This window comes from Marmota marmota, unplaced genomic scaffold (genome assembly GCF_001458135.2).
Source record: "Marmota marmota marmota unplaced genomic scaffold, marMar, whole genome shotgun sequence".
NCBI classification, from domain to species: domain Eukaryota; kingdom Metazoa; phylum Chordata; class Mammalia; order Rodentia; family Sciuridae; genus Marmota; species Marmota marmota.
In genome coordinates this window covers 13435104-13459507 of record NW_025999880.1, presented here as the reverse complement: position 1 = coordinate 13459507, position 24404 = coordinate 13435104, and the positions used below count along the sequence as shown (strand labels likewise).

Here is a 24404-nt window from a genome sequence, read left to right as displayed (position 1 = left end):
AGAGAGAGAGAGAGAGAGAGAGAGAGAGAGAGAGAGAGAGAGAGAGAGAGNGAAGACACAAAGGTGCAAATCATTGCTCAGTGGTGTTCTTTCCACTATAATACCTTGGTGGTTCTTATGAGCTCAAAATAAAGCTAGGAGAAGGAAATTAATAGCAGCAGCATTGCTGAAAAGTGAGGCTCCATTTTGACAAACTTTTCCACTAGTTGGAAAGTATTGGAATGTAAGTTTCTTGAGGACAGAGATTTTTGTGTCTTGTTCACACTCTGTTCCCAATACCTAGAATTGTGTTGGACACATAGTAGATACTTAGTAAATATTTGTGGAATTGAGTGAATGAAGAAATGGTTGAAAATTGGTGTTGGAAGGGAAAATCTGGCAACCTGTGTTCCTAAAGCTATCTTGCTGTGTGGCTAAGCTGAAGCTGAGGGAGCATTTTTTACCTACAGGAAGTGATCACTGTGCGTGTTCAGGACCCCCGCGTGCAGAATGAGGGCTCCTGGAATTCTTATGTGGATTATAAGATATTCCTCCACGTGAGTGCGTCAAAATTCTGTATTGGGGTCAACATTTTCTAGGGCTGAGGGCTTGTGCTGAGGTGGAACCAGTTTGTGGGTGTTTCCAGTGACCCAAGACAGAAAACTTGGAAGAAAAGAACGGAGGGAGGAGAGGGAGGAGCTTGAGGTATTGCTTTCAGGCTGCCCGGTGGCATCTTGCTCTGCTGGGGACCCCAATCATGACTGTGACTGGATAGCTTGGTTCCTCAGCGGAAGTGCTGATGGGGAGCTCATGTGAACTTAGTCTTTTTCCACTTAACTCCTTTCACATACTTCCTCCACTGTTTCAAAATAAAAACTAAATTTTAAACACTTCCTGCAGACCAACAGCAAGGCTTTTACTGCAAAAACTTCCTGTGTGCGACGCCGCTACCGAGAGTTTGTGTGGCTGAGAAAACAGCTCCAGAGGAATGCTGGTTTGGTGTGAGTTTGCTCTTGCTTCCTTCTTGGGTCTGAGTCAGGCTTTTTAGGTGCTTACTTGGAAATTTGGAGTTGACAGTGAAGAGAACTTGAAACATGCTGGGAACTAAAGAGACTATGAAATGTCTCTTTTTTTGGTACTGGGGATTGAACTCAGGGGCACTCACACTGAGCTATATCCCCAGCCCTATTTTGTATTATATTTAGAGACAGGGTCTCATTGAGTTGCTTAGCACTCTGCTATTGCTGAGATTGTTTTTGACCTCACAATCCTCCTGTCTCAGCCTCCTGAGCTGCTGGGATTACAGGCGTGTGCTACTGTACCTGGCTCTTTTAATATTTTTTTTTAGTTGTCAGTGGACCCTTATTTTATTTATTTATATGTGGTGCTGAGACTTGAACTCAGGGCCTCACACGTGCTAGGCAAGTGTTCTACCACTGAGCCACAACCCCAGCGCCCAGCCTTTTTTATTTTGAGACAGGGCCTTGATAAATTGCTGAGGCTGGCTTTGAACTTTTGATCCTCCTTCCTCAGCCTCCAGAGTTTTTGAGATAACAGGCATATGCCACTATGCCTGGGGATTGAACCCAGATTGAACCCAGGGGCGCTTAACCACTGAGCCACATCCCCAACCTTTTTTATTTTTTTATTTCGACATAGGGTCTCATGGAGGCTTAGGGCCTTGCTAAATTGCTGAGGCTGGCTTAAACTTTCAATCCTTCTGTCTCAACCTCCTGAGCTGCTGGGTTATAGGCGTGTGCCACTGCACTCAGCTTATATTGTTTTAATGTACTTCTTAGTCTAAGGTTTAACAGATGTACTGCTAGAATTTTATATGTGCTTATCACTAGTTATCAGGAAATTTTAAACACCTGGGCTCATTTGACAAGAATGTTCTTATTCATTTGATATGTAAAAATGTCATTTTTTTTTTCCTTTTTAGTATAACACTCCTTTTCCAGAGATACACCAGAACTTTAGGAAAGACAGTTATTATTCACTTCTCACTCACTCCCCTTGTTACATTCTAAAAGTGGAGAGAATGAGAATAGTGATTTCCATTCAGCTCAGGAGGTTGAGAATGGACACCCAAATGCTAGGTGGTAATGGATGGATGGCCTGTTGAATGACCTACTCCAGGAGGCCTGTTTTTTTGTTTTATTTTGTGGTATTAGGAATTGAACCCAGAGATCCATGCATGCTAGACAAGTGCTCTGCTACTCAACTATATCCCCAACCCTTTTATTTTGAGGTAGATTCTTACTAAATTGCCCATAGTGGTCTCAAATTTGTGACTCCTGCTTCAGACTCCCAAGTAGCTGACCTTATAGTATGTGCCACCACAACTGAGCCTGACTGGCCTGTTGTTTTTTTTAAAAGTATGTGTTATATAGCCAGGTGTGGTGGTGCTACTTGGGAGACTGAGGCAGGATGATCACAAGTTCACTGCCAGCCTGAGCAACTAGTGAGACACTGTTTCAAAATAAAAACTAAAAAGGGCTGGGGATTCAGCTCAGTGGTAGAGTGTACCTGGGTTCAATCCCTCATACTCTAAAAAAAAGTATATCTGGGCATGGTGGTGCATGCCTATAATCCCAGCGGTTCAGGAGGCTGAGACAGGAGGATTGCAAGTTCAAAGCCAGTCTTAGCAACTTATGAAATAAGTTGAAATAACTTGGTCCAAAAAAAAAAAAAAAATACTATTGTATTTCCTAAGAGAGGCTAGAAGCTAGGAAAGTTTAAAGAGTTGGTGGATGACTTACTTCAACTCAGCCACTTTTAGAAAATTTCAGGCATGAGACTTTGTGTGTCCATTTTATTTATTTATTTTTTATTTTGAGACAGGGTCTTATTAAGTTGCTGAGGCTGGCCTCAAACTAATAATCCTCCTGCCTCAGCCTCACAAGTTGCTGAAATTAGAGGTGTGTACTATTGCACCTGTGTGGTTTTTCGAGTATTAAATGTTTGTTAATGATGAGCATAGTGCCTGACATACGGCACTTATAAGTATAAGCTAATTGTATTGATTTGGCATCTTTTCAGGGAATACTTTTTTTTGGGGGTGGGGGGTACCAGGCATTGAACCCTGGGGATGCTTAACTACTGAGCCACATCCCCAACTCTTTTTATCGTTTGAGATACGGTCTCGCTAAATTGCTGAGGCTGTTTTTGAACTTTCAACACAGGGTCTTGCTAAGTTTCTAAGGCTGATTTTGAACTCGTGCTCCTTCTGCCTCAGCCTCCTGAGCCACTAAGATTACAGGCATGTACCAGTGCTCCCGGCTTCAGGGAGTCCTTGATCAGAAACTGGAGTGACTCTCTTGGATATTACCTTTATCTTGGATGTTACATTCTATGACTCCACAGGCCTGTACCTGAACTTCCTGGCAAGTCAGCCTTTTTTGGCAGCTCGGATGAGTTCATTGAGAAGCGACGACAAGGTCTGCAGCACTTCCTGGAAAAGTGAGTGGATATGCAGAGCTACCCCTGGCTTCCAGGGTAGTGGTGGGGTGGGGGTGGGGGCAGCAAAAGGCGCCAGAGGGGATGTAAACCCTGCCCTGTTTATGGAGGCACATTTGTGCTGGGCACTTTTTCTTGTGCCCTCATAGCCTCAGTGCTCACTGGCTAGAAGATCATCAGAGAAAGAGATGGTGAGCAGTTCCTCAGGGTGATGCTCTGTGTTGTGCTCCCTGTGTCACTTCAGGGTCCTGCAGAGTGTAGTCCTCCTATCAGACAGTCAGTTGCACCTCTTCCTGCAAAGCCAGCTCTCAGTACCTGAGATAGAAGCCTGTGTTCAGGGCCGAAGCCCTATGACTGTTTCTGATGCCATTCTTCACTATGCTATGTCAAACTGTGGCTGGGCCCAGGAAGAGAGGTCGAGCGCCTCTCACTTGGCTAAAGGAGACCAGCCTAACAGGTAATTGGAGTGTTTCTTTGAGATATCTGGGGTTGGGGTTACTGCCTTGGCCAGTAGGGTGTCTGTTAGGGAAAGAAATGTTACAGTGGCCTTTCAAAAGACCTTATTCTTTGAGTGCATGATTCTCTCATCCTGAATGGGTAGCAGGGTCTCTTATTGAAACCCAGGGAGAAAAAGGGGGAAGGCTTTCTTATTTATAATATTTTTTACCTGCCTCCTCTTTCAATAAGAACTTTATTGATACAAAATTCACCTTTTGTTTTGTTTTGTTCTTTTGTTTTGGTGGTTTTAGGCATTGAACCAGGGCCTTGTACATGCTATCATGCTCTAGCACTGAGCCATATCCCCAGCCCTTTTTATTTTTATTTTGAGACAGTCTCATCAAGTTGCCCAGGCTGGCCTTGAACTTGTTATTCTCTTACCTCTGCCTCTTGAGTAGCTGGGATTATAGATGTATGCCACTACACCTGACTAAAATTTACCTTTTTAGTAGTTTTTAGTAAATTCACAGAGTCACTATTGTTGATTTGAGAATATTTTCATGTTCTGAAAAAAGAAACCCTGCACCCATGAGAGTGACTCTGACTCTCCATTCCTCCACTGGCAACCATGAGTCTACTTTCTGTGAATTTTCCTACTAGGACAGTTCACACATGAGGAGTCATACATGGTTTTGCATAACTGTTTTTTTTTTTTCCACTTAGTGTAATATTTTCCCAAGTTCATCCATATTGTAGCATGGTAGCAGTACTTTATTCTCTTTTATGACTGAAAAATATTTCATTGCATGAATATACCACCTTTGGTTTATTTATTCCCTAGGCCCACCCATTCTTTTTTTTTTTTTTTTTGGTCACAGGGGTACTTAACCACTGAGCACATCCCAAGTCATTTTTATTTTTTATCTTGAGACAGGGTCTTACTAAGTTGCTGAGGCTGATTTTGAATTTGTGCTCCTCCTGCCTTAGCCTCCCAAGCTACTGGATTACAGGCGTGTAACCACCATGCCTGGGTGCATTCATTTTTGCTTCTCTGTTCATAAGTTTCTATTCCTTTTTCCCTCTTTTCCAGTTGCTGTTTTCTTCCAAGATCAGGGAAGAGGAACTCTCCCTCACCACCTCCCAGTGAAGAGAAGGACCCTTTAGAAGTGTGGGTTCCTGTGGTTGACTCTGAGGCTCCTTCCTTGGAAAGTCCCACCCTGCCACCTCAATCTTCATTGTCATGCTGTGATTTTTCAAGATCTGATGAGGAAACCTCTGCTCTCCAGCCTGTGAGGAAGGCTATGGGAAGGGACCATGCTGTGCCTTTGGACCTGGATCAGTTAGACTCAGTTTGGGAAAAGTGAGCTCTGTTCTGTTCTGCTCTGCTCTGCTCTGCTCTGCTTCGAGGCAGATGAAGGAGATGCAGGCCATGAGTTTTGGGCACAGGGCAGGTGTGGGGGAAGTCAGGCTGCTTAGCATCTGACAGTTGCCTCTGCTCTGGTTGGCTACATAGAGGTTGGTTGTGACTGTCCTTCATGCCTCTTCCATAGGAACAGACACCACACACTTGTTTGTAAGTTAGGCCAGAGGTTGTTGGTTTTGAATGGAACCCTGTTTTTACTGTTGCAGGAGTTGAGTTTCTTCAGGTGTTTGTTTATAGGCTCAGGAGCACTGCCTCTAGTGACTGGTTTTTGGGACCTATATGTGGTAGATTCTAAGCTGCCAGATTGAATATTGTCCCAACAGGGATGCTTATATAGTTATATTTCCATCTTGGCTGGCATCAGTTTTTGCTGCAGCCCCTGGAGCACTTTGTTTTAGAGAGGCTGGCCTCTCTCATTTACCTCTTAGAATGACTTCCATCACTAATACCACTGAATGGAACTGGTGCTGTGACTCTTGTTGCTGGCATTTCCAGTGGATCCCAAGACCTCAGTTGGGCTAAGTGGAGCCTAAGAGCCATGCGTAGCTTATGGCTCATGAGAGAGAAGGGGTGGTCAGAGGAAAAGGCAGCATATCAGGGGCTTTGTTTTGGAAAAGGTTGTCCTGGGCTGTCACTGCCTTCTGCTTATAAAGCAGAACCTTGGTTATCTTTTCTGCAAGATCAAAGTGGGTTCTTTTCTTTTTTGAATTCTTCTCCTTTAGTAATAGCTCCCTACCCCCAGGGCTTCATCCGCCACTGAGTCCCTCTGCTGTGTTGCAGGGAGGCTGTATATTAGTATGTTCAGTCCAGTGGGGCATCCGGGCTTTGTTTCTGCCTGGAAAAGAGGGCTCTGGGGATGGAGATGAGAAACAACATGCCTTCCTTCAGACAATGAGGCATTCTGCCCTCCTGCTGCCATAATTCCTCTCCACTGAGAGCCAGAGCTGGTAGGAGCAGTGCTGCTGGCTTCCTGCATTGCTCTGCTCTCGGGTTCATGTGTGTGGCTTTTACCCCTCTAGCCCACTCCTCCCCCCTCTAGTGAACCTGCCTGTCGGTGGTTTCTTTTACTACCAGCCTCTGTTGTGGGACTGTCATGGCATTTAGTTCAGAGTTGAGGGGCTTTGGCCTGAAATAAAATGCAAGTATTTAAGACTGTTGTTGCAATTTGTGTCTAACAAGCTGTAGCAGAGAAGGAGGGAGTGAGGGCTGGCAGTAGTTACTTTCATAAATCATGAATTTATCAGCATGGAAATAATGGTTCAGGACTGTGCACTGTAGCTCTCCTGCATTGTGTGTGAGCTCAAGTTCACCACTGGAGGAAGGATTGTCTTCCAAATACTCAGGATCCAGCTCTTCTCACAGTTCTGGGCATGAACCTTGTTAGGTATAATTTACCTGATGCTGCTTCCATCCTCGAAGCCTGTCTGAGGTGCCAGGTGCTAAAAGAGAAATAAAGTTTGTCAACAGGCAGATGCAAAGCCCTGGCTGGTATTCATCCTTCTTTCCTGCCCGCCTCCCCTGGGTCTCTTCTTTATATGATGCAGCAGAGCAAGGCAAGAATAGAGAACCTACAGAGGCAAATCCAAAATGTCAAAAGAAGTTCATTTAAAAGGGGAAAAAAACTCCATACACAACCCTCACAAAAACCCGACAGATGCTAAGCTAATGGCATCCGCTCTGCCGATTGGTGGGGATGGCTCATGAATATTAATGAGTCCAATGCTCCAAATGGTGCAGCTGTGAACCCAGCTGTGCCTGAAGCTCTCTGATCTCGAAACTTCCAGACAGGAGCCGGAGGTGGTCTGTGTCAATTCCCTACTCAGCCAAAAAACAGCAAGCTGGGTTGGCCTTCTTCTGTTCGCCCTTCTCTTCCTGGAGTTGGTACTCAGCAACTAGTTGTGCCAGCAGGCTGGGCTGCTAGGACAGCAGGCACTGTTCAAAGACGTGGATGTGATTTTTCTGACTCCCAGCTTTTTTAACGGTCCATTAGCAGCAGAGCATACAACACCTCAGTTAATCTGCGGCCAGCGCTGGCCCCTCTTGGTCTTGTGATGAGTTGAGTATGGGCTGTGGAAGGAGATGAACTAAGGAGAGAGCTTTCCTAATAACATGGGCCTGTGTACCAGAAAAACAGCAAAGCTTGACTTTCCTCTTCATCCAGACAAGCACCATATGCCCCCCTTGTGTATTTCTTGCCCTGTGTGTGCTCAGGTCTGTGCAGCACAGCTGGATGACTTCTATGAAATGGGAGTTGCTAGCTGGGGTGAGGGGATGGCCCATTGAGCTGTTTTGTAGAATGAAATTATTTTTTGTTTAGATTTGCGGTGTAAGGCAGGGTCAGAGCCTGCTTTAGTCATATTTTCTCTGCTAGCTACTTCCCTAGTCCAAGTCTAGTCTTCTATTACCTAGGAAAAGTGATCTAAGCTCAGAGGTAGGGATTATTTGGTGGAAGTTTGTATGTTGGGGTCGGGGGAAGGGGTTAGGTTTTCTTAAAAAGAGTAAGTTTTATATGAATCACTTTATTTGACCTTCTCAATGCCCAATGAGGAAGGAAGGTAGGGACTTTTTATACTCAATTTCTGACTGAGCAAGCTGAGCTGAATGTGACTATTAAGTATGTTTGGCTGGACATTGTGGTTCCTGCTTTGGGAGGTTGAGGCAGGAAGATAGCATGGGTGAGGCCAGCCTTGGCAATTTAGCAAGACCCTGTGTCGAAATTTAAAAAAAAATTAAAAATTTAAAAGGGCTGGGGTCGTGGCTCAGTGATAGAGAACTTTCCTAGCATATGTGAGGCCCTGAGTTCAATCCCTAGTAACACTGAGACACACACACACACACACACACACATGCCTAGGCCCTACTCCAGACCAGTTCAGTCAGTACTTCTCAGTCTCCCAAATAGCTGGGATTACAGGTGTGTGCAAATTTGCCAGGCCAAAGACTTTTTTTTTTTTTTTTTGCAGTGCTGGGGATCAAGCCCAGGGTCTCTCACATGCTAGGTGAGCACTCTACTATTGAACTACGTACATTCACAGCCCCTCAAATCTCTTTAAAAACATGTTAAATCCACTACTGTACTCAAGGGGGGAAAATCTCCCTATAGAGCTTTTCTGAGTACTCAGAAATCAGGTCATTCACAGTCCTTAGCTTCTGATTGCTGAGGACTTAAATCCATACTACCAAGTCCTAGGTACCTCCCATCCTATCTGATTTACTTCACAGGCTTTTAACATTTAGATTGGGCATAGTTAGCACCATGTTTGTGAGTTTGTTTATACCCCTCAGCTCTTGCTGAATATTAACATCCTGGGGTGGAGGGTGGATAGTGAGCCTGAAGGATGTGAGGAGGCCTTGGTAGAAAGGGGACTAGGCCAGCCTCTGGCCTGCCTCAGCCTGCAGGAGTGTTACATTTGTGGCCTCTGGATTTATGTACTAGCAGCCAGCTGAGACATGGCTAGAGCCAACCAGATGAGCACCACAGTGCAAGATGGCACTTCCTTCTTTAAGCACTGGGCAGTGATCCTGAGTGAGGGGTGGTGTGTGCAAATTTGCCAGCCAAAGACTTGTTTTTGCCAGGCCAAAGACTCCTCTGCCAGCAGGAGTCAGTTCTGGAGAAGCCACACGGCCAGGCTCAAGGTAACCTTTGGACTGTGGATAAGGGTCCCCTTCCTCATCTTCTTACCTAATACTGTGCCTTCTTTCTAGAGGGTTTCCTCAACCCACTTTGGAAGCCCCCCACCCACCTTATTTCTCATCAACTTTTGCTACAGCTCTTCTCTCTAAGGAACTGTTTCGGGAAGTGCTGCAAAGACCCAGTGTGCTTTTGGTTTACCAGCAGGGCAGTAGGGGCCAGGCCTAACATCTTGAGAGAGGGACAGTTGTGGTTCAGTGATGACTGCATTTGGAGCTAGAAAGCTGGAGACCTCTGATTTCAAGGAACAGTAATACAACTTGTGCTCAAAGTGATAGCAAGAGCCACATTCCGTAGGACTCAGTGCTCCTAAGTCAATCAGGGAGCGAAGCAAACATTTTACTTTTGGTTCAGGGGAGATCTGGTCTACTTCCGTCTATAAGCAAAGAAGAAACAAAGGGCACTGGACTTAGAGGGGCATGGATAATAAGTAGAGGACGGTAAGGCAAGGGTGAGGTAGTTAAGAGGCGACTGGAGAGTCCTTAAGGTTTTCCCCTTGGAATGGCAGGAACACAAGCTGCTTCTCTAATCTTTGGATTGTGGGAAGCCACCAGTCAAAGTTTCTTTTTCTATGTGGCAGTCAAGTCCCTTCTTCTTGTCCTTCACCCAAGCTATTTCTTTTCATACCATCAGTTTTGAAGGGGCCTTTTATTTCATAAGTGCTTTAGCACTGTGTGTTCCTTCCCAGAGTGGCTTTGTTGGTGTGGGAAGCCTGGCCCACCAGCAGCCAGTCCCTCCGGCAGAAGGCCCAGAATAGTGAGAGCCTGAGGCAGTCTGTTGGAGGCAATGCAACCTGCCTGCTGTAAGCTACGAGACTTAGATATATTCTACCAATTAGGACACATCTGTTCTAAACGCTGAAAGGCGGGCACTGTCTCTTTAAGAGCCATCCCACTCCTCTCCTTGAGTGATGAGGGCTGGGAGCACAGGGGAGTCGGATGCTGATTAAACAGTCCTACTGCCGAGCTCTGTTAGAAAATTACTGTAATTATGATCTAGTCCCAGCAGAGGGATGAGTTCCAATCCTGCTAATAACCCTTCCAGGTGCCTCAGATTCTGGGCCCAGGGGAGGCAGCATCGACAGGGCTGTGGCTGGCACCAGGACCAGCGCTGGCCGTCCTGTCTGGCCTGCACAGGCAGACACAATAAAGGCACCAGACCCTTCATCCTGTCTGGGCCTCTTGAGAGGGCAGTGGGTTCGCGTTGTTTTGTTGTTTTTATTTAGTTTCTGGTTCTTGACAGAGCTCCTGGGAGTCATCTTGTATGAGAAAACTTTCTCCTAAACTAACACAGAGGACCGAGAAAATCACAGCCGCGAGATAGCAATCTGTTTTGAATCTCCCCACTTCTGCCTGGGGACTGCAGTCAACACACCCCAAGTGTGGTGCACAGTGCCAGCCTGACCCAGTGTGATGTCAGGGAGCCTGGGCGCTGCACATACCCTACCAGCTGCCGTGGAAGGACTGCCTCTGCGTTATTTCTGGGACCCCGTGTTCTGAAGTCATACACACAATTTTACTCATTCCCAGTCAAGGGTTTCGGTGCTACCCTTTTCCAAGTTTACCATGGGAAAGGGAAACAAGGGATGGTAACTACAGAGCTCTACACATGACAGACTCACTACCTCTCCAAACTGATGAGGGTGGTCATATTCAAGCGTCATTTTCCCAGTGCAAATCTGTAGCAGCGTGGGCTCACAGATCTCAAAAGAGCAGAGGTCCTGGCTTCCTGGTTTTTAAGTCCTGAAGCATTCCTGGAATTTATGTGCTTATCTTCCCACCCCTGCTATAAACCAAGGTCATTGTCATTATCTAGTGGTCAAAGTACAAACTTCTAGAAGCCAGGGCACTTTGTCTATGCTTAGCTCCCAGCAGGCCCCAAATGCCCTGAGACAGTGATTCTCACCTGAGGGGATTTTTCCCCAAGGGGATGTTTGCCACTGCCTGGAAACATTTTTGTCATAACTGGGGTTGGGAGTGGAGTAGATGGGGGAGAAGTACTGTTGGCATTCAGTGGGAAGAAGTTGAGAGATGCTTCTAGACCTCTTACGATGCCCTCAACAATATATATATATTTTTGGTACCAGGCATTGAACCCAGGAGCACTTAACCACTGAGCTACATCCCCAGCCATTTTTATTTTTTATTTTGAGACAGGATCTCACTAAGTTGCTCAGGGCCTGGTTAAGTTGCTGAGGATGGCTTTAAGCCTGCCACCACGCCCGCTACAAAATAGAATTTTCTGGCTCAGGGCTGGGGTCATGGTTCAGTTGTAGAGCGCTGGCCTCACATGTGTGAGGCACTAGGTTTGATTCTCAACACCACATATAAGTAAATAAAATAAAGGTCCTTCAACAACTAAAAAAAAGAAAAAGAATTTTCTGGCTCAGAATATCAATAAAAGTGAGGTTGAGAAACCCTGTACTAACAGCATGAAGGCGTTAGCTCCACATTCTGCCCCACTAAACTTGGAGATGTTTAAGAGATGATTTCAAATCTCCAGATGCTTTCCCAGAGGTGGAACATTGATGACTGGTCCTGCAGAGTGCGAGCTCCCAGGAGTGGTGGCATGCAAGTGCTACCTTGGTGATTTCATAGCATAGTAAGGCCAGTGTGTCCCACTGCAGATAAAAGGGAAATGTTTGTGCTGGACACAGTGGCCCACGCCTGTAATCCCAGCAGCTTGGGAGGCTGAGGCAGGAGGATGGCAGGTTCAAAGTCAGCCTTAGCAACTTAGCAAGGCCTGGTCTCAAAAAGGGGCTGTGGCTGTAGCTCAGCAGCAGAGTGCTTGCCTGGCATGCGTGAGGTGCTGGGTTTGTTCCTCTGCACCTCATAAAAATAAATAAAATAAAGGCATTCTGTTCATCTACAAGTACAAATAAATAAAGGGCTGGGGATGCGGCTCAGTGGTTAAATGCCTCTGGATTCAATCCCTGGTTAAAAAAAAAAAAAGGGTAGGGGGTCGGGGGGATGTTTTCTGTTCCATGATGGGATAAAAGGTGGCCAGATGTTCACCATCAGGTTGAGAGCAGCTACAGTGAAACCAGATGCCCTCTTTGAGGACCAGCACTAGAAACATCTTGGAACTCACTCCCATCACAGGAGGCAAGGAAGTGGCACACTATTGCCCAGTGCCACAGAAATGTTTCCTTTGGTGGTATTCTGCCATGTGGAGATGTGGAGGACTGTGATGGGACCCCATGAGGGAACTGAACGCACACAGTTGCTGACAGCGGGACAGCCCCCAAACGGCCTGATGCCAGATAGACCAGGCCTCTCAAAACAGCCTGGGCATTGGGAAAATAAGGCCTCATTGGCATGTTTGCCTAGAAACCAGAGGGAGGACTGCAGGGGGGAGGACTTCATTAGAAGGGACGTTGCCAGGCTTGATAGCAGAAGAGCCAGGTCATCTCTATCCCTTCCTTCCCAGGTGACTGGGCAACACATTTTGCCTTATTTGTAGCAAAACCACACATCCCAGTTTGCACCTGTGGTATAGACATCATTAACAATGCCCACTCCACTCTCAAAAGTGTCCCAGTTCAGAAAATATGTGATCCCCATTGTGCCTCAGTTTCCTCTAAAGGTTGTGTATGTGTTGTGTGTATTTTTTTGGCATTTATAAACGTTTTTTGTACAAAAAGGGCTACATGCAAAGAATGATCATTGATCAGTTCATACTATGGAGAAAAACAGCATGTTTCCGAATTTCTTTCTTTTTTTTTTTTGTCCAGGAAATTTAACCCAGGGGCGCTTGCTTAATCACTGAGCTATATATACCCCCAACTCTTTTTTATTTTGAGATGGGGGTCTCATTAAGTTGCTGAAGCTGACCTTGAACTTGTGATCCTCTTGAACTTGTGATCCTCCTGTTTCCACCTTCTGAGCCACTGGGGTTATAGGTGTGAGCCACCACACCCAGCTTAAACAGTTAATTTTTCTGACTTTTTTTTTTTTTCTTTAGGGGGGTCAGTGCTGGAGAACTTCTTGCTTGCCAGGCAAGAATTCTACCACTGAACTACATCCCCAACCTGAAAGGTTAAGTTTTTGACAGGGAAATTAAGAGAATTCAGATTCCTTGAAAAAAGAATTTTTTTTTTGGTTGTGAGTTTCAAACTCCCTGCCTAATCTCTGTCAATTCCAATGGGAAATGAAATAGCTGGGCAGGAGGGGAGGGGGAGGAGCAAAGGAAATGGTAATCCACAAAGTGGAAAATGAGTTTGAGTTACTGGGCTGTGCAGCAGGGATAATCCTCTGCGTGGAGGGCTGCTTTTTCTAAAGTCAGCCCTGCAAAATTTCCTGGCACTCTGGGAATTAACAAATCAGTGCCACTCAAGATTTATCCTTCCAGAGCTGCTCCTGGTGGGAGACCCTCAGGGAGGGCTTTTTCCCTCCCTCCTCCCTCCCTCCCAGGCTCCCTTCCTCCTTTCCTTCCTTCCTCTTTTGTTTTTATTTTTAACCAAAGATGAAAACACTGCTGTCTCTGTCATCTGAGTTTTGTTCTTAGGATGCAAAAAAGAACTTTTGTTTTTCTTTATTTTCTTATTGTCAATACCATCTTTCTCAGACTTTTGTTTTTTCCATATTTATTTATTTATTTGTGGGGGGGTACTGGGGATTGAATTTAGGGCCATTTGACCTCTAGCCACATCCCCAGCCCTATTTTGTATTTTATTTTTAGAGACCAGATTTCACTGAGTTACTTAACACCTTGTTTTTGCTGAGGCTGGCTTTGAACTCTTGATCTTCCTGCCTCAGCCTCTGGAGCCGGGATTACAGGAGTGCGCCACTGTGCCCAACTTTTTTAAAAAATTTCTTTTAGCTGTAGATGGACACAATAACTTTGTTTTATTTATTTATTTTTCTATGGTGCTAAGGATCCAACCCAGGGCCACACATGCTAGGCAAGTGCTCTACCACTGAGCTACAGCCCCAGTCCTCTCAGAAAGTTTTTTAAAGGCAGGGGTCTTCCCCATGTCCCCCTATACGGGTGTTATCTTGTGTTCCACATTGACACCACTACTTTATTGTGATGCTGATACCACCTGTGCCGGTTACCTTGGTGAGTCCTGCTCCCCCAAATGCTGAAATATAGCATCAGAGAAGCACGCAGACAAGTAGAGAACAGAAAGTAAGACCTCTCCTGGGTGGAAGAAGGGGACCCAAAAGGCAGAATCTGTGGGATGAGGAAATTCCATCCCTTTTGTACATCTAAAGTTTTCTTTATCCTTTTATATTCCTCTCCTTTATCTTGTTCATTCCCTCTCATCCAGTGTAAGTAACCGGGGATCTGGTGGGAAGGCCAAAAGGTGAGAAACAGGTGGGCTGGAGGGGCCAGGGAGGAGTCGGTGCCATGAAATGTGGGTTTTGCAGATGTCTCACTGGAGTGGCCTCACTGCAGAGTCAACAAGCAAAGCATCTGACAGAATTTCAAGGGTTTTTAAATTTCTTCCATAGAATTTCTTCCCTTTTTGCCTTTTGCAAAAACTAACTGGTTATCAATAAGGTGGTGCCACTTGAGATCGAGGCTGTCCCTTACACTCAATGTAAAGGGAATGTCTGTCTCAAACAGGAGAGGGGGCATCTAGTCGGCCCCACTGTTGGTGCTGCTCGTTAAAAAAGAATCACCCTGGGCTTTAGGGAATGACACTTACTGGGAATTCTCTTCCCCATTTTTATTCACTAGGGAAAGATAGTTGGTTTTGAATTAATTACAGATTTCTAAGAGATTTATCACTATGGGGAAAATGTAATATTAAGGTAATTGCAAAACAATGTCTATGCCATTTTCCTCTATGGATGACAGAAAGCATACTAGAAAAAAATGTGTTTTTAATGAAATGTAACTGAAACTTTCTAGTATTTCAGAGCATTTGGTATTCTCAGATATCAGCTTAGACAATGCAGACCGAACTGTAGTAGTCCTAGGCTAGATTCTCCAGTGAGTGTAAATTCCGTGTAAGTGATTATTTATCTGTAAAAAGGCCGGTATGCATTTGCTTCTTAAATTTAGGATCTTTTAAAAAATATATTTTTATTAATTATTGATGGACCTTTATTTATTTATATGTGGTGCTGAGAATCGAACCCAGTGCCTCTCACATGCTAGGCAAGCGCTCTGCCACTGAGCCACAACCCCAGCCCTTAAATTTAGGATCTTGACTTTCATTTTTTTCCTTCTTTACATCAAATCAAGGAAGGAAAAAAGCCTTTTTACCTCTACCCCTCTCCTGTTCCACTCACTGGAATAACCAGTGGCGATTAAGAAGCCATCCCACACGTAATGCGGTTAGTTAAGTGGTCTAATGTCCCAGTTATCCAGTTAGTGGCAGGCAGTGAGGTGGGGATTTGGTTAGTGGAGTCAAACAGAGAAGGAGTAATCTGATTAGTCAGTTGCCATCTGAGGCTGTTGAATTGAGTGGAGAGCAGTTTTGCTGCCTGAGGTTTAATTTCCAACAGACTGTAGGAATCTGCTGCTTCTAAAAGGTCTACTTTAGAATGCTCAACTAAATACTAGTACTACTAATAATTCAATAATAAAAAAGAAGAAAAAAGGAGTCTTCCCGAATAGATTATACCCTTCCGTTTTTAGACAGTCTCATCGACCCACCCAACTCACTCTCCTTTTTCTTGGCAAATAATAACATCAGAGACAGAAGAGCTATGGATCAGATTTCAAATCATTCCATTTGTTACATCCTTTAGGGCCAATCGAATTCCTTTTCTTCTTTTTTTTTTATATTGGGGAGTTGAACCCAGGGACCCAGGGGTGCTTTACCACTGAGCTACATCCCCAGCCCATTTTTTATTTTTTGAGACAAGGTCTCACAAAGTTGCTTAGGGCCTCACTAAGTCGCTGACAAACTTGCGATCCTCCATCCTCAGCCTCCTGAGTCTCTGGGTTCCAGACATGTTGTGTCACTGCGACCAGCTCCCATTCTGATTTCTTTTTGTGCTTATTTTTATAGCTAGAGGGGCCAGAGGTCTGGGTATGTTCCCTACCCTAGGTTCGGAGAAGTGGCCAAGTTCAGCAAATGATTGTTTCCTCTGGTCTACACAGGTAGAGAAGGGACAGTGCACTAAGGGATTTTTTTTTTTTTTTTTTTAATGCTGGAAACCAGTGGCCATGATGTTGAGTGTGGAACTGTGCAGGGAGTGAAGAAGTCACCTTGACCTTGTTCCTATTTTTTTAATATGCCCCAGGTACCTGCTCTTCCTCTTTTGGCATCCCTTTTACTTGTGTGTCTCAAGTCAGGGTATTGGCACCATGGTGCTCGCTCTCCCAGACATTCCAGACTTGGGTCCCTGAGGGTTCTCTAGGGAAGGATGAAGAAGCATAGAAGGGTTTGTGTTTGTCCCCCCTCTTAACCACTTCAGAACAATGCCCATTGTCCTTACCTGTGGGCTGGGATTGGTGCAGATGTTCCCAAAGCAGTAGGCAATTGGTTCTCTTTTGTTCACCTGCTCATATGCTGCCACCTAGTGGTCCCTCCTCCTTTAACACCCTGCATAAAGAGGGGATCTTATGTTCACTTTAATAGCCCCCCCCACTGGCCCCACCCTCAAGGACCTGAATTGTCCCCTTACCTTTTTCCTTTTGTGGTACTGGGATTGAACCTAGGGCCTTGTGCATGCTAGGCAAGTGCTCTACCACTGAGCCACATCCCTAGTCCTCCGTTTTCTTACTTTTTTTAAATCTATCATACACAAAATTATTTTCATTTCTTATTCCTGGGTCAGAAAAATCTGGAAATGAATAGTTGGCATACAATATATTTATATTTTTTCCTGAGAAACTTGGATCCATTGTCTGCTGCCTGGTTTTTCTCCCACAGTGATGTGCAATTGGAGTTTTGCTCCAGAGCTACAATATGGTCCTTACAGAGGTGAAGAAGGCTTCTGCCAATCCAGGGTTATTCTGAACAGGCAGTTTCAATGATAAAATTCCTATAGTTTCTCAGGTGTCTGTCTTTCAAAATTTCTCATGTAGAGAGACAGGCAACCATATAGCTCATTCCTACTGAGTAGATATTCATGTCAGGCTTTGTTCCGAGCACATTACACATGGTAAATTCTTTCTTCTTACTAATTACTGAATGACCCACTGAGACAGAGCACACCCTTTCTAAGGAGAGGAAATGGGGGCATTAAAGGTCAGGCAACTTACTTGAGAAAGTGTAATAAACAGGGAAGTGGGATTTATTCCCAGCCTGTTTACTCTAGAGTTTATGTTCTTAGCCACTGTTTTTCTGCCTCTTTGGTGCGCAGATAACCTGAGGGCTAGGTACAGGCAACAGAAAAGGGAAACAGAGGCCTGTATTCGCCCTCCTCAAAGCACCTCCTCAGGGCTGGGGATGTGGCTCAAGCGGTAGCGCGCTCGCCTGGCACGCGTGCGGCCCGGGTTCGATCCTCAGCACCACATACAAACAAAGATGTTGTGTCCGCCGATAACTAAAAATAAATAAATAAATATTAAAATTAAAAAAAAAAAAAAAAAAAAAGCACCTCCTCAGCCCCTATCTGGGACTTGCTTGATGCTTGCTAACTAACCCAAGGCCTGAGAAGAGCTCTTCAATGTTCTGACTCCCAGGCCTCGCTTCCAGGTTCTGTTTCAGAGATTCAGAACATAAAAAATAAACCAAAATAAAGCAAACAACAACAACAACAACAAAACCACCACCACCACAAAAACCCAAGGAGCCAACCAAAGCAAGTCTGAGACATGACCAGAAACCCAGCAGCCCTGGGTTCCTGAGATGATTCTGCCCTGAAACACAGTTGCAATTACAAGTCTTTTTTTCTGTCTGGGCCTTTGTTTTCTCTCTGGCTGTCCTTTCCCACTTTGTTGGGAGATGACAAGAATGGCCAGAGGTGGCATTTTGATACTATTTCAGAAAGGAACTCAACACCATCACCCTTGGCAAAGAACCAAATCTGAAGTTTATTTGTGGTTTTCAGGCCAGCCAAAACAACTAGCAAGTTCCTCCTCCCAAGGGGTTTATCTCTATGGTCCTCTTTGTGTCAATCCTGTGGCAAAGGTAGAAGTGGGTGTGTGGGCTTGTTTAGAGATGGGAGGAGCCATGAGCAGGCGGGTTTAGTAACAGTCTTGATGAACATGCCTCTTCCCAGTTGTCTTACTGGTGGCTCACAGTCACTTCGAGGTGATGGAGAGACTTGGGTTTCTTCAGTGGAGAGAGGAATCCATGTGAGAGTAGGGAATGGGAACACTGGATGGATCTGTTTCTTCATAAAGGCAGGACAGAGAGAAGAATATTTCCTAAAGGGGACAAATACACAAATTTGCTTTTATGGTTCAAAATATAAAAGTATGAATGGGAGTGAAAAGTCTTCCTTCCTTCTCTGACTCACAGATATGCAGTTTCTTTATCCTTGGAGGCAACTCATGTTATTAGTTTCTTTCTCCTTCCAGAAATATTTCTTACATATATGAGCAAATAGGCATATATAATTTCTACTCCCTTTTTATACAATGGGGCAAATTTGGCCTGTCCTGCATTGCAGCGTTTTTTACTTTACCAACATGTATTCCAGAACAGTTTCCTTTTCTTTTTCACTGTTGCATAGTATTCAATTCTCTGACTAGTTCTCTATTGAGCATTTAGGTCACATCCAACCAATTGCTGTTACAAACAAATAAGCTCCTGTGTGTCATCTGGCATGTATGCAAGGACAGCTGAAGGATAAATTCCTAGAGGTAGAATTGCTGGGGCGAAGAGAATGCAAAGATAAACAATTTAGATTTGACAGGAAAATTCCAACCATTCTGCATTCTCAGCCAGGAAAGTCGTAAAGTCAAACCTTGAGCGACAGGCCTGAGCTGGGCATCGGAGAGTGAGATCTATCCTCATGTATTTTCCTAAATGAATTCACTCAACTGCTGCTGCACACTAGAGCCGGCCCTGGTCTGGAAGACTCCAAGGACAGTTTGTATCACTCACTCTGATGTCATCCTTCACCCCTAGCAATGAAGTCGGCTCCCAAATGAAGATGGAAGATGGAGCTAGTGACATTAAACTGGTCTTGGGTGCCCTCCATCACTCAATTCTTAACAAAATCCACTGTGCACCAAAGTGGCTCCCAATGTGCCCCCACCCAAATCAAGCTTAACTTCCACTGTCTTAAAGCACTGTGGGGGGCTGGGGGTGTGACTCAGTGGCAGAGTGCTTGCCTAGCATGTGTGAGGTCCTGGATTTGGTCCCCAGCACAGCAAAACCAAACCAAAACAAGCTGGGTTTCTTGCTCATAAAACACAAATCTTATTCTTTGTTATATAAACGTTAACTTGACTATTTTTTCATACCAGATTTCTAATCTCGGTTACTCCTATCACAGTGTGTGCACATTTGGGGAAAATGGTGCCCTGGATTTGAGAGCTGGGGATAAAGAAACCTAGATCCATCCTGGTGGCAAGTACTGATTGTCTCTCAATATCTAGTTTCCTTTCTATTTAGTGATGAACTCTCTATTTTGTTTTCTTTCTTTCCATTTTATTTATTTATTTTTTTGGGTGGGGATGGCAGCCTGTGGAGGGTACCCAGGAGTGCTTTAACACTGAGCTACATTCTCCAACCATTTTCAGTTTTTATTTCGAGGCAAGAGGATCTTTCCAAGTTGCTTAAGGCCTTGCTGAGTTGCTGAGGCTGGCTTTGAACTTGTAATCCTCCTGCCTCAGCCTCCTGAGTTGCTGGGATTACAGCATGCATCACCATGCCAAGCTCAACCCTCTATTTTTAAGCTGGACCCAGGGCTACTTAGAGTAAATTTTTCTTTGTATTGTGATCTATCTATGTATCCATCCACCTGTCTACACATTTCTGGTCAATGGAATGTAAGCAGAAATAGCATGTGTAACATCTCTGTAGTGTTCTCAAAGGAAGAGGATATGCTTTTATTTCACTTTTATCTTTCCTACTGAGTAGAAGGCAGACATGATTGCCGGAGCAGAAGCATCTTTCTTGTCTGTGAAGTAACCTTGGTAATATGACCACTAACAGTGGAGCAAAAAGAGAAGTTACCTAGACCTGGATGCTTTGGATCACTTACCTCCAGGTTTTTACAGAAGAGCAAAATTAATTCCTCTTAATGAAGTCACTGTTATTTTAAAATTTTCACTTGTAGTGGAATCTAAATCCTAAGTGACATACTCCCCAAACTTTGGAAAAAACAATTCCAGACTCATTGTCTTTCACTTGTGACTCAGTAGCATTACTTTGGCAATGAAGAAAAGCACAACACTGACAACTCTCATCTATACAGAGAAACAAAGTCATGACCCACAAACTCTTCTCAACTCAGGGGCAGGCAGTTCACTGGCAATGATTCTGATACCTGGGATTCATCTTTCTTCCATTTCAAAGGCAGAGGTGAGATACTCCTTTGGGACAATTCCAATGAGGCTGTTCAGTTCTCCTACCCACCAGCCGTACATGTTATACTCCTGAAAAATGAAAAGAGGATGGTTACAGGTGAAATTTGGTCATGCCTCTATAAAACTTCTTACAGGGACAGTGTGGGAGACTCCGTTGATGGTTTCTCAGTTGGCATCATCTGTGGGAACAGTTAACATCTTTGAGGGGCAGCCATTTCGTCTGCATTGTAAACTTTGCATCTTTGATGCTATTGCCGAACCTAAAGAGTCCTCCCTTCCCCTTCCCCCAGCAAGCTGAATGGTATGGCTTCTTCAGAGAAAACTGGGCACACACTAAATGCCAGTACACTAAAGATGTTCAGGGAGTCAGGTCACAGTTCAAATCAATACTATTTATCAAGTACTTTCTATGTGCAAAGTGCTATTTGAGTTCCCCTGAGATATTGAATGATGAATCAGAACATTGCTTGCCCCTCAGTGCTCGCAGCATAGAGTAATGGGCTTTGGAGTCAGACAGACTGAGAGCTAATCTCTGCTTGGTCATTTAGTAGCCATGTGACCTTAGATCCTCCTGGCTTTAACTTCCTCATCTGTAAGAGAAGGAATAGTATCTCCATCTCTATATGTGATACCAAAAGTGTCTGATATCATAGTAGGTGTTCTAAACATTAGATCCCTTCATTGAAGAGGTAGGAGGTTGACAGTGACATCAGTAATGATGTGCAGGACATGTAAGTGTCACAGGAAGGGGCAAATAAAAAAACGGGCTGAGAACAGGTGTTTCAACTTAGCTGGGTTTGGGGAACCATGCCTTGTCTGGTTTTGTATATCTAGCTGCTGAGTTTCAGGGGGAAAAAAGAAGAAGAAAGAAAAGAAAGAAAACCAGGTTGGTGACATAAAAACTCAGGGCCCCTAGCATTAACTGGTGATCTTTCCTGTCTCCAAGTAGTTATCTTTCCTTCTCCAACTATGTAATTCCCCTCCCTCTCAGCAGATAACCTCTTTTCCACCTTCAAAGACAAAGGAGTCTTGGGGCTGGGGCTGGGGCTGGGGCTCAGCAGTAGAGCATGCTTGCCTAGCATGTGCAAGGTACTGGGTTCGATCCTCAGCACCACATAAAAATAAATGAAATAAAAGCATGTGTCCAACAACAACTAAAAAATATTTTTTTAAAAAAGAGAATGTAGTCTTAAATATTTTTTTTTTTTTGTACTGGGGATTGAACCCAAGGGTGCTAAACAACTGAGCCACATCCATAGCCCTTTTTATATTTTATTTAGAAAACAGGGTCTTGGGCTGGGGATGTGGCTCAAGCGGTAGCGCGCTCGCCTGGCATGCGTGCGGCCCGGGTTCGATCCTCAGCACCACATACCAACAAAGATGTTGTGTCTGCCAAAAACTAATAAATAAATATTAAAATTAAAAAAAAAAAAAAGAAAAAGAAAACAGGGTCTTGCCAAGTTGCTTAGGGCCTCTCTAAATTGCTGAGGCTGGCCTTGAATTTACAATCCTCCTGCCTCAGCCTCCTGGGCTGCTGGGATTACAGGTATGCACCACTGTACCTGGCTAAAAGTTTCAAATTTGTCAGCCTCCAGCCATGAAAGCAGCAGAGTAACCATATTGACAACCATTCTTTCCCATTTAATGAGGGACACATCCCCTGGTTTAAGATCATACTTCATCATGTGCATTTGTAACTCTTTCCTTCCCTTTCTTTTCTTCTCTCCTCCCTCCCTCCCTCCCTCCCTTTTTTCTTAGATCTATGGAGTCTGACCTCTGCCTCTAATGTAAATTACTCTTTCCACCATCAGTGAACTGTGTTCAAGATGTGTTTTCATCTTTGAAAACAACTACGTGTCTACTAGTCTATGCCGACTTCCACTTCACAGACCTCCTGGAAGAGTTTACTCCACTCACCGCTCAACTTCTTTCTTTCCAGTCACCCAAGTCACTCTAGTTGGACTCCTGCTTCTGTCACTCCATTTATGCCTTCCCTGTGTCCCCATTGCCTCCTCCTGGTGCAGATTCTCTGGGTACTTCTCAGTCCCTAACACTTGTTCTCAGCCATGCTGGCACCCACTGTTGACCCTCCTTGAGACAACTTCTCTTAGTTTTTGCGATCATTCTCCCAGTTTCCCTCCCTCTTCTCTGGTTGCTTCTTCTCATTCTCATTCATCTTATACTGTCTCCTTTTAATGTGGTTGTTTCCCAGGGTTCTCTCCTGGCCCTCTTCTCTTCTGACTTTCCTTGAGTGATCTCATATACCCCTGGAGTTTAACCACCGTGACTGTGTTGATGGCTAAAGACTGGTTAAAAACTCCAGCCTGCATCTAAGTATTGGACCCCAATATCCAAGTGCATGTCCACCAAACTGCTCAAACTTAACCCATCAGCCTGCCTCTTTCCCCATTTGCATTCCCCAAATCTCTCCACCTCCTGTGCTCTCTCCTTCAATAAATGGTGCCTCCATGCACTCAGTTACCCAGGCCAGAAACCTCAGAATCCTCCCTGACTTCCTCTTCCTCTTCCAATCAATCCTTAAGTCCTTTTAATTCTCTCTCCAAATTATTACTGGAATTCTCTCCATTCCCTTTGCCAATACCCCAGATATCACTATCATCTATCATGAGGATCACAAAAACAACCTCCAAATTGCTCTCTGTCTCTCTCTGTGTTCTTATTTTCTTCCACTCTGTTCTTTGTTCTGGAGACAGAATGCTTCTGAGATGCACACTGATATTGTCGTTGCTCTGTTTGGAACCTTTCAGTGGGTCTCCACTGCCCCTTGTCAACTTATTTTTTTCTCTCTCTATATATTTGGTGTATTATATTTGTGCTCCAAGTTACTCTCACCTTGGAGGCTATCCTCTGCATTTTTAGCCTCTACTTCCCTCCTGCATTTTGAAAGGCTCACTCCTAAGCAGGCTTCAGATTTCAATTGCTGAGTCACTCACTCTCTAGAAGCCTCTCTTGGGTACGCTCTGGCTGTCCCCACCTCCCCACATGGTCCATAGTGCTTCCCCGACATGAGTTCACCACGCCGCCTTGTTTCTTCTGGCCTTTGTCTCAGTGTCAGTCAACAGATGGGAAACTGAGGGCTGGACCTTGTTTTTGTTTGCTGTGTATTGTCAGCACTCAGCCCGGTACCCAGCACAGAGCAGGGTCAAATAAATACCTTTTCCCCCCCAAATAAACACTTTTTAAATGAGGTTATGACAAAGTAAAGGGAGCAATGGGAATTTACACTTTTTAAAAAAATATTTATTTATTTATTTTTCCGTGGACACAACATCTTTGTTTGTATGTGGTGCTGAGGATCGAATCCGGGCTGCACGCATGCCAGGCGAGCGCATTACTGCTTGAGCCACATCCCCAGCCCGGGAATTTACACTCTTGATTGACCAGGTTTAGTTACAACCAACTCCAAGATATTCCCCTAGCGATGGAACTGGTTGTGGCAGAAAGAGATCAACTGCCTTTGGAGACAGTCTACCACAATGGCTCCCTAAATACCAAGAAGAGTCTCAAAGGCCACAGGAAGTGATTCTACTGCATTGATCCTTATAGGACCAGGGAATTGCCTTTTTAAAACCAGTCTTAAAAGACTGAATGTCCACCACCTCTTCCTACACCTACTCCTTCTCATGTCCTCCCTCTTCCAGGCCAACTTCCCCATAGAGTGCCCCGTCTTTGGGCAATTACCCAGCATTCCTCAGCCTATGCCTGTCATGAGCTTTTGAACTCATGTTGGTACAAATTCTGTTACTGTCCATTTTCTAACACTGAAGTTAGGGCAGTTTCTGCCTAAAGTTTTCTTGTAGAGTTGCCCTGTGTTGACCACATTACTGGAATGTCTGTGTCTGCAGGGCCTTGCTGTGAAAGGAAAATACAGGCTCTGTCTTCCTTTCTCACTGTAACTTCCTTTCTCTTAGAAACTAGTTTTAATTCTGCTATCATAGGCAGAAGGTGGGGACAATGCTATCTGACAGTCCCCCCCCCCTCCCGTCACGTAGCTGTGATTGATCC

At 44.6% G+C, this 24404-nt stretch overlaps 2 protein-coding genes across 2 annotated transcripts in view; one reads left to right on the top strand and one right to left on the bottom strand.

Moving 5' to 3' along the window:
• Positions 1-336: 336 nt before the first annotated feature.
• Snx11 (sorting nexin 11) lies at positions 337-6777 on the top strand. The gene is made up of 6 exons (XM_048787326.1): positions 337-360; positions 450-536; positions 880-980; positions 3346-3441; positions 3683-3895; positions 4967-6777. The coding sequence occupies exons 1-6, from the start codon at positions 337-339 to the stop codon at positions 5238-5240; spliced, it is 795 nt and encodes a 264-aa protein (XP_048643283.1). The 3' UTR covers positions 5241-6777.
• An 11134-nt stretch (positions 6778-17911) lies between these two features.
• Positions 17912-24404, bottom strand: part of Skap1 (src kinase associated phosphoprotein 1) — a 282423-nt gene continuing 275930 nt past the window's right edge. The window contains exons 12-13 of the mRNA XM_015495533.2: positions 20339-20447; positions 17912-18266 (exon numbers count right to left, since the gene is read on the bottom strand). Of these exons, the coding sequence (XP_015351019.2) occupies positions 20346-20447 (102 nt within the window). The 3' untranslated portion in view covers positions 17912-18266; positions 20339-20345. The remainder of the gene's footprint in view (positions 18267-20338; positions 20448-24404) is intronic.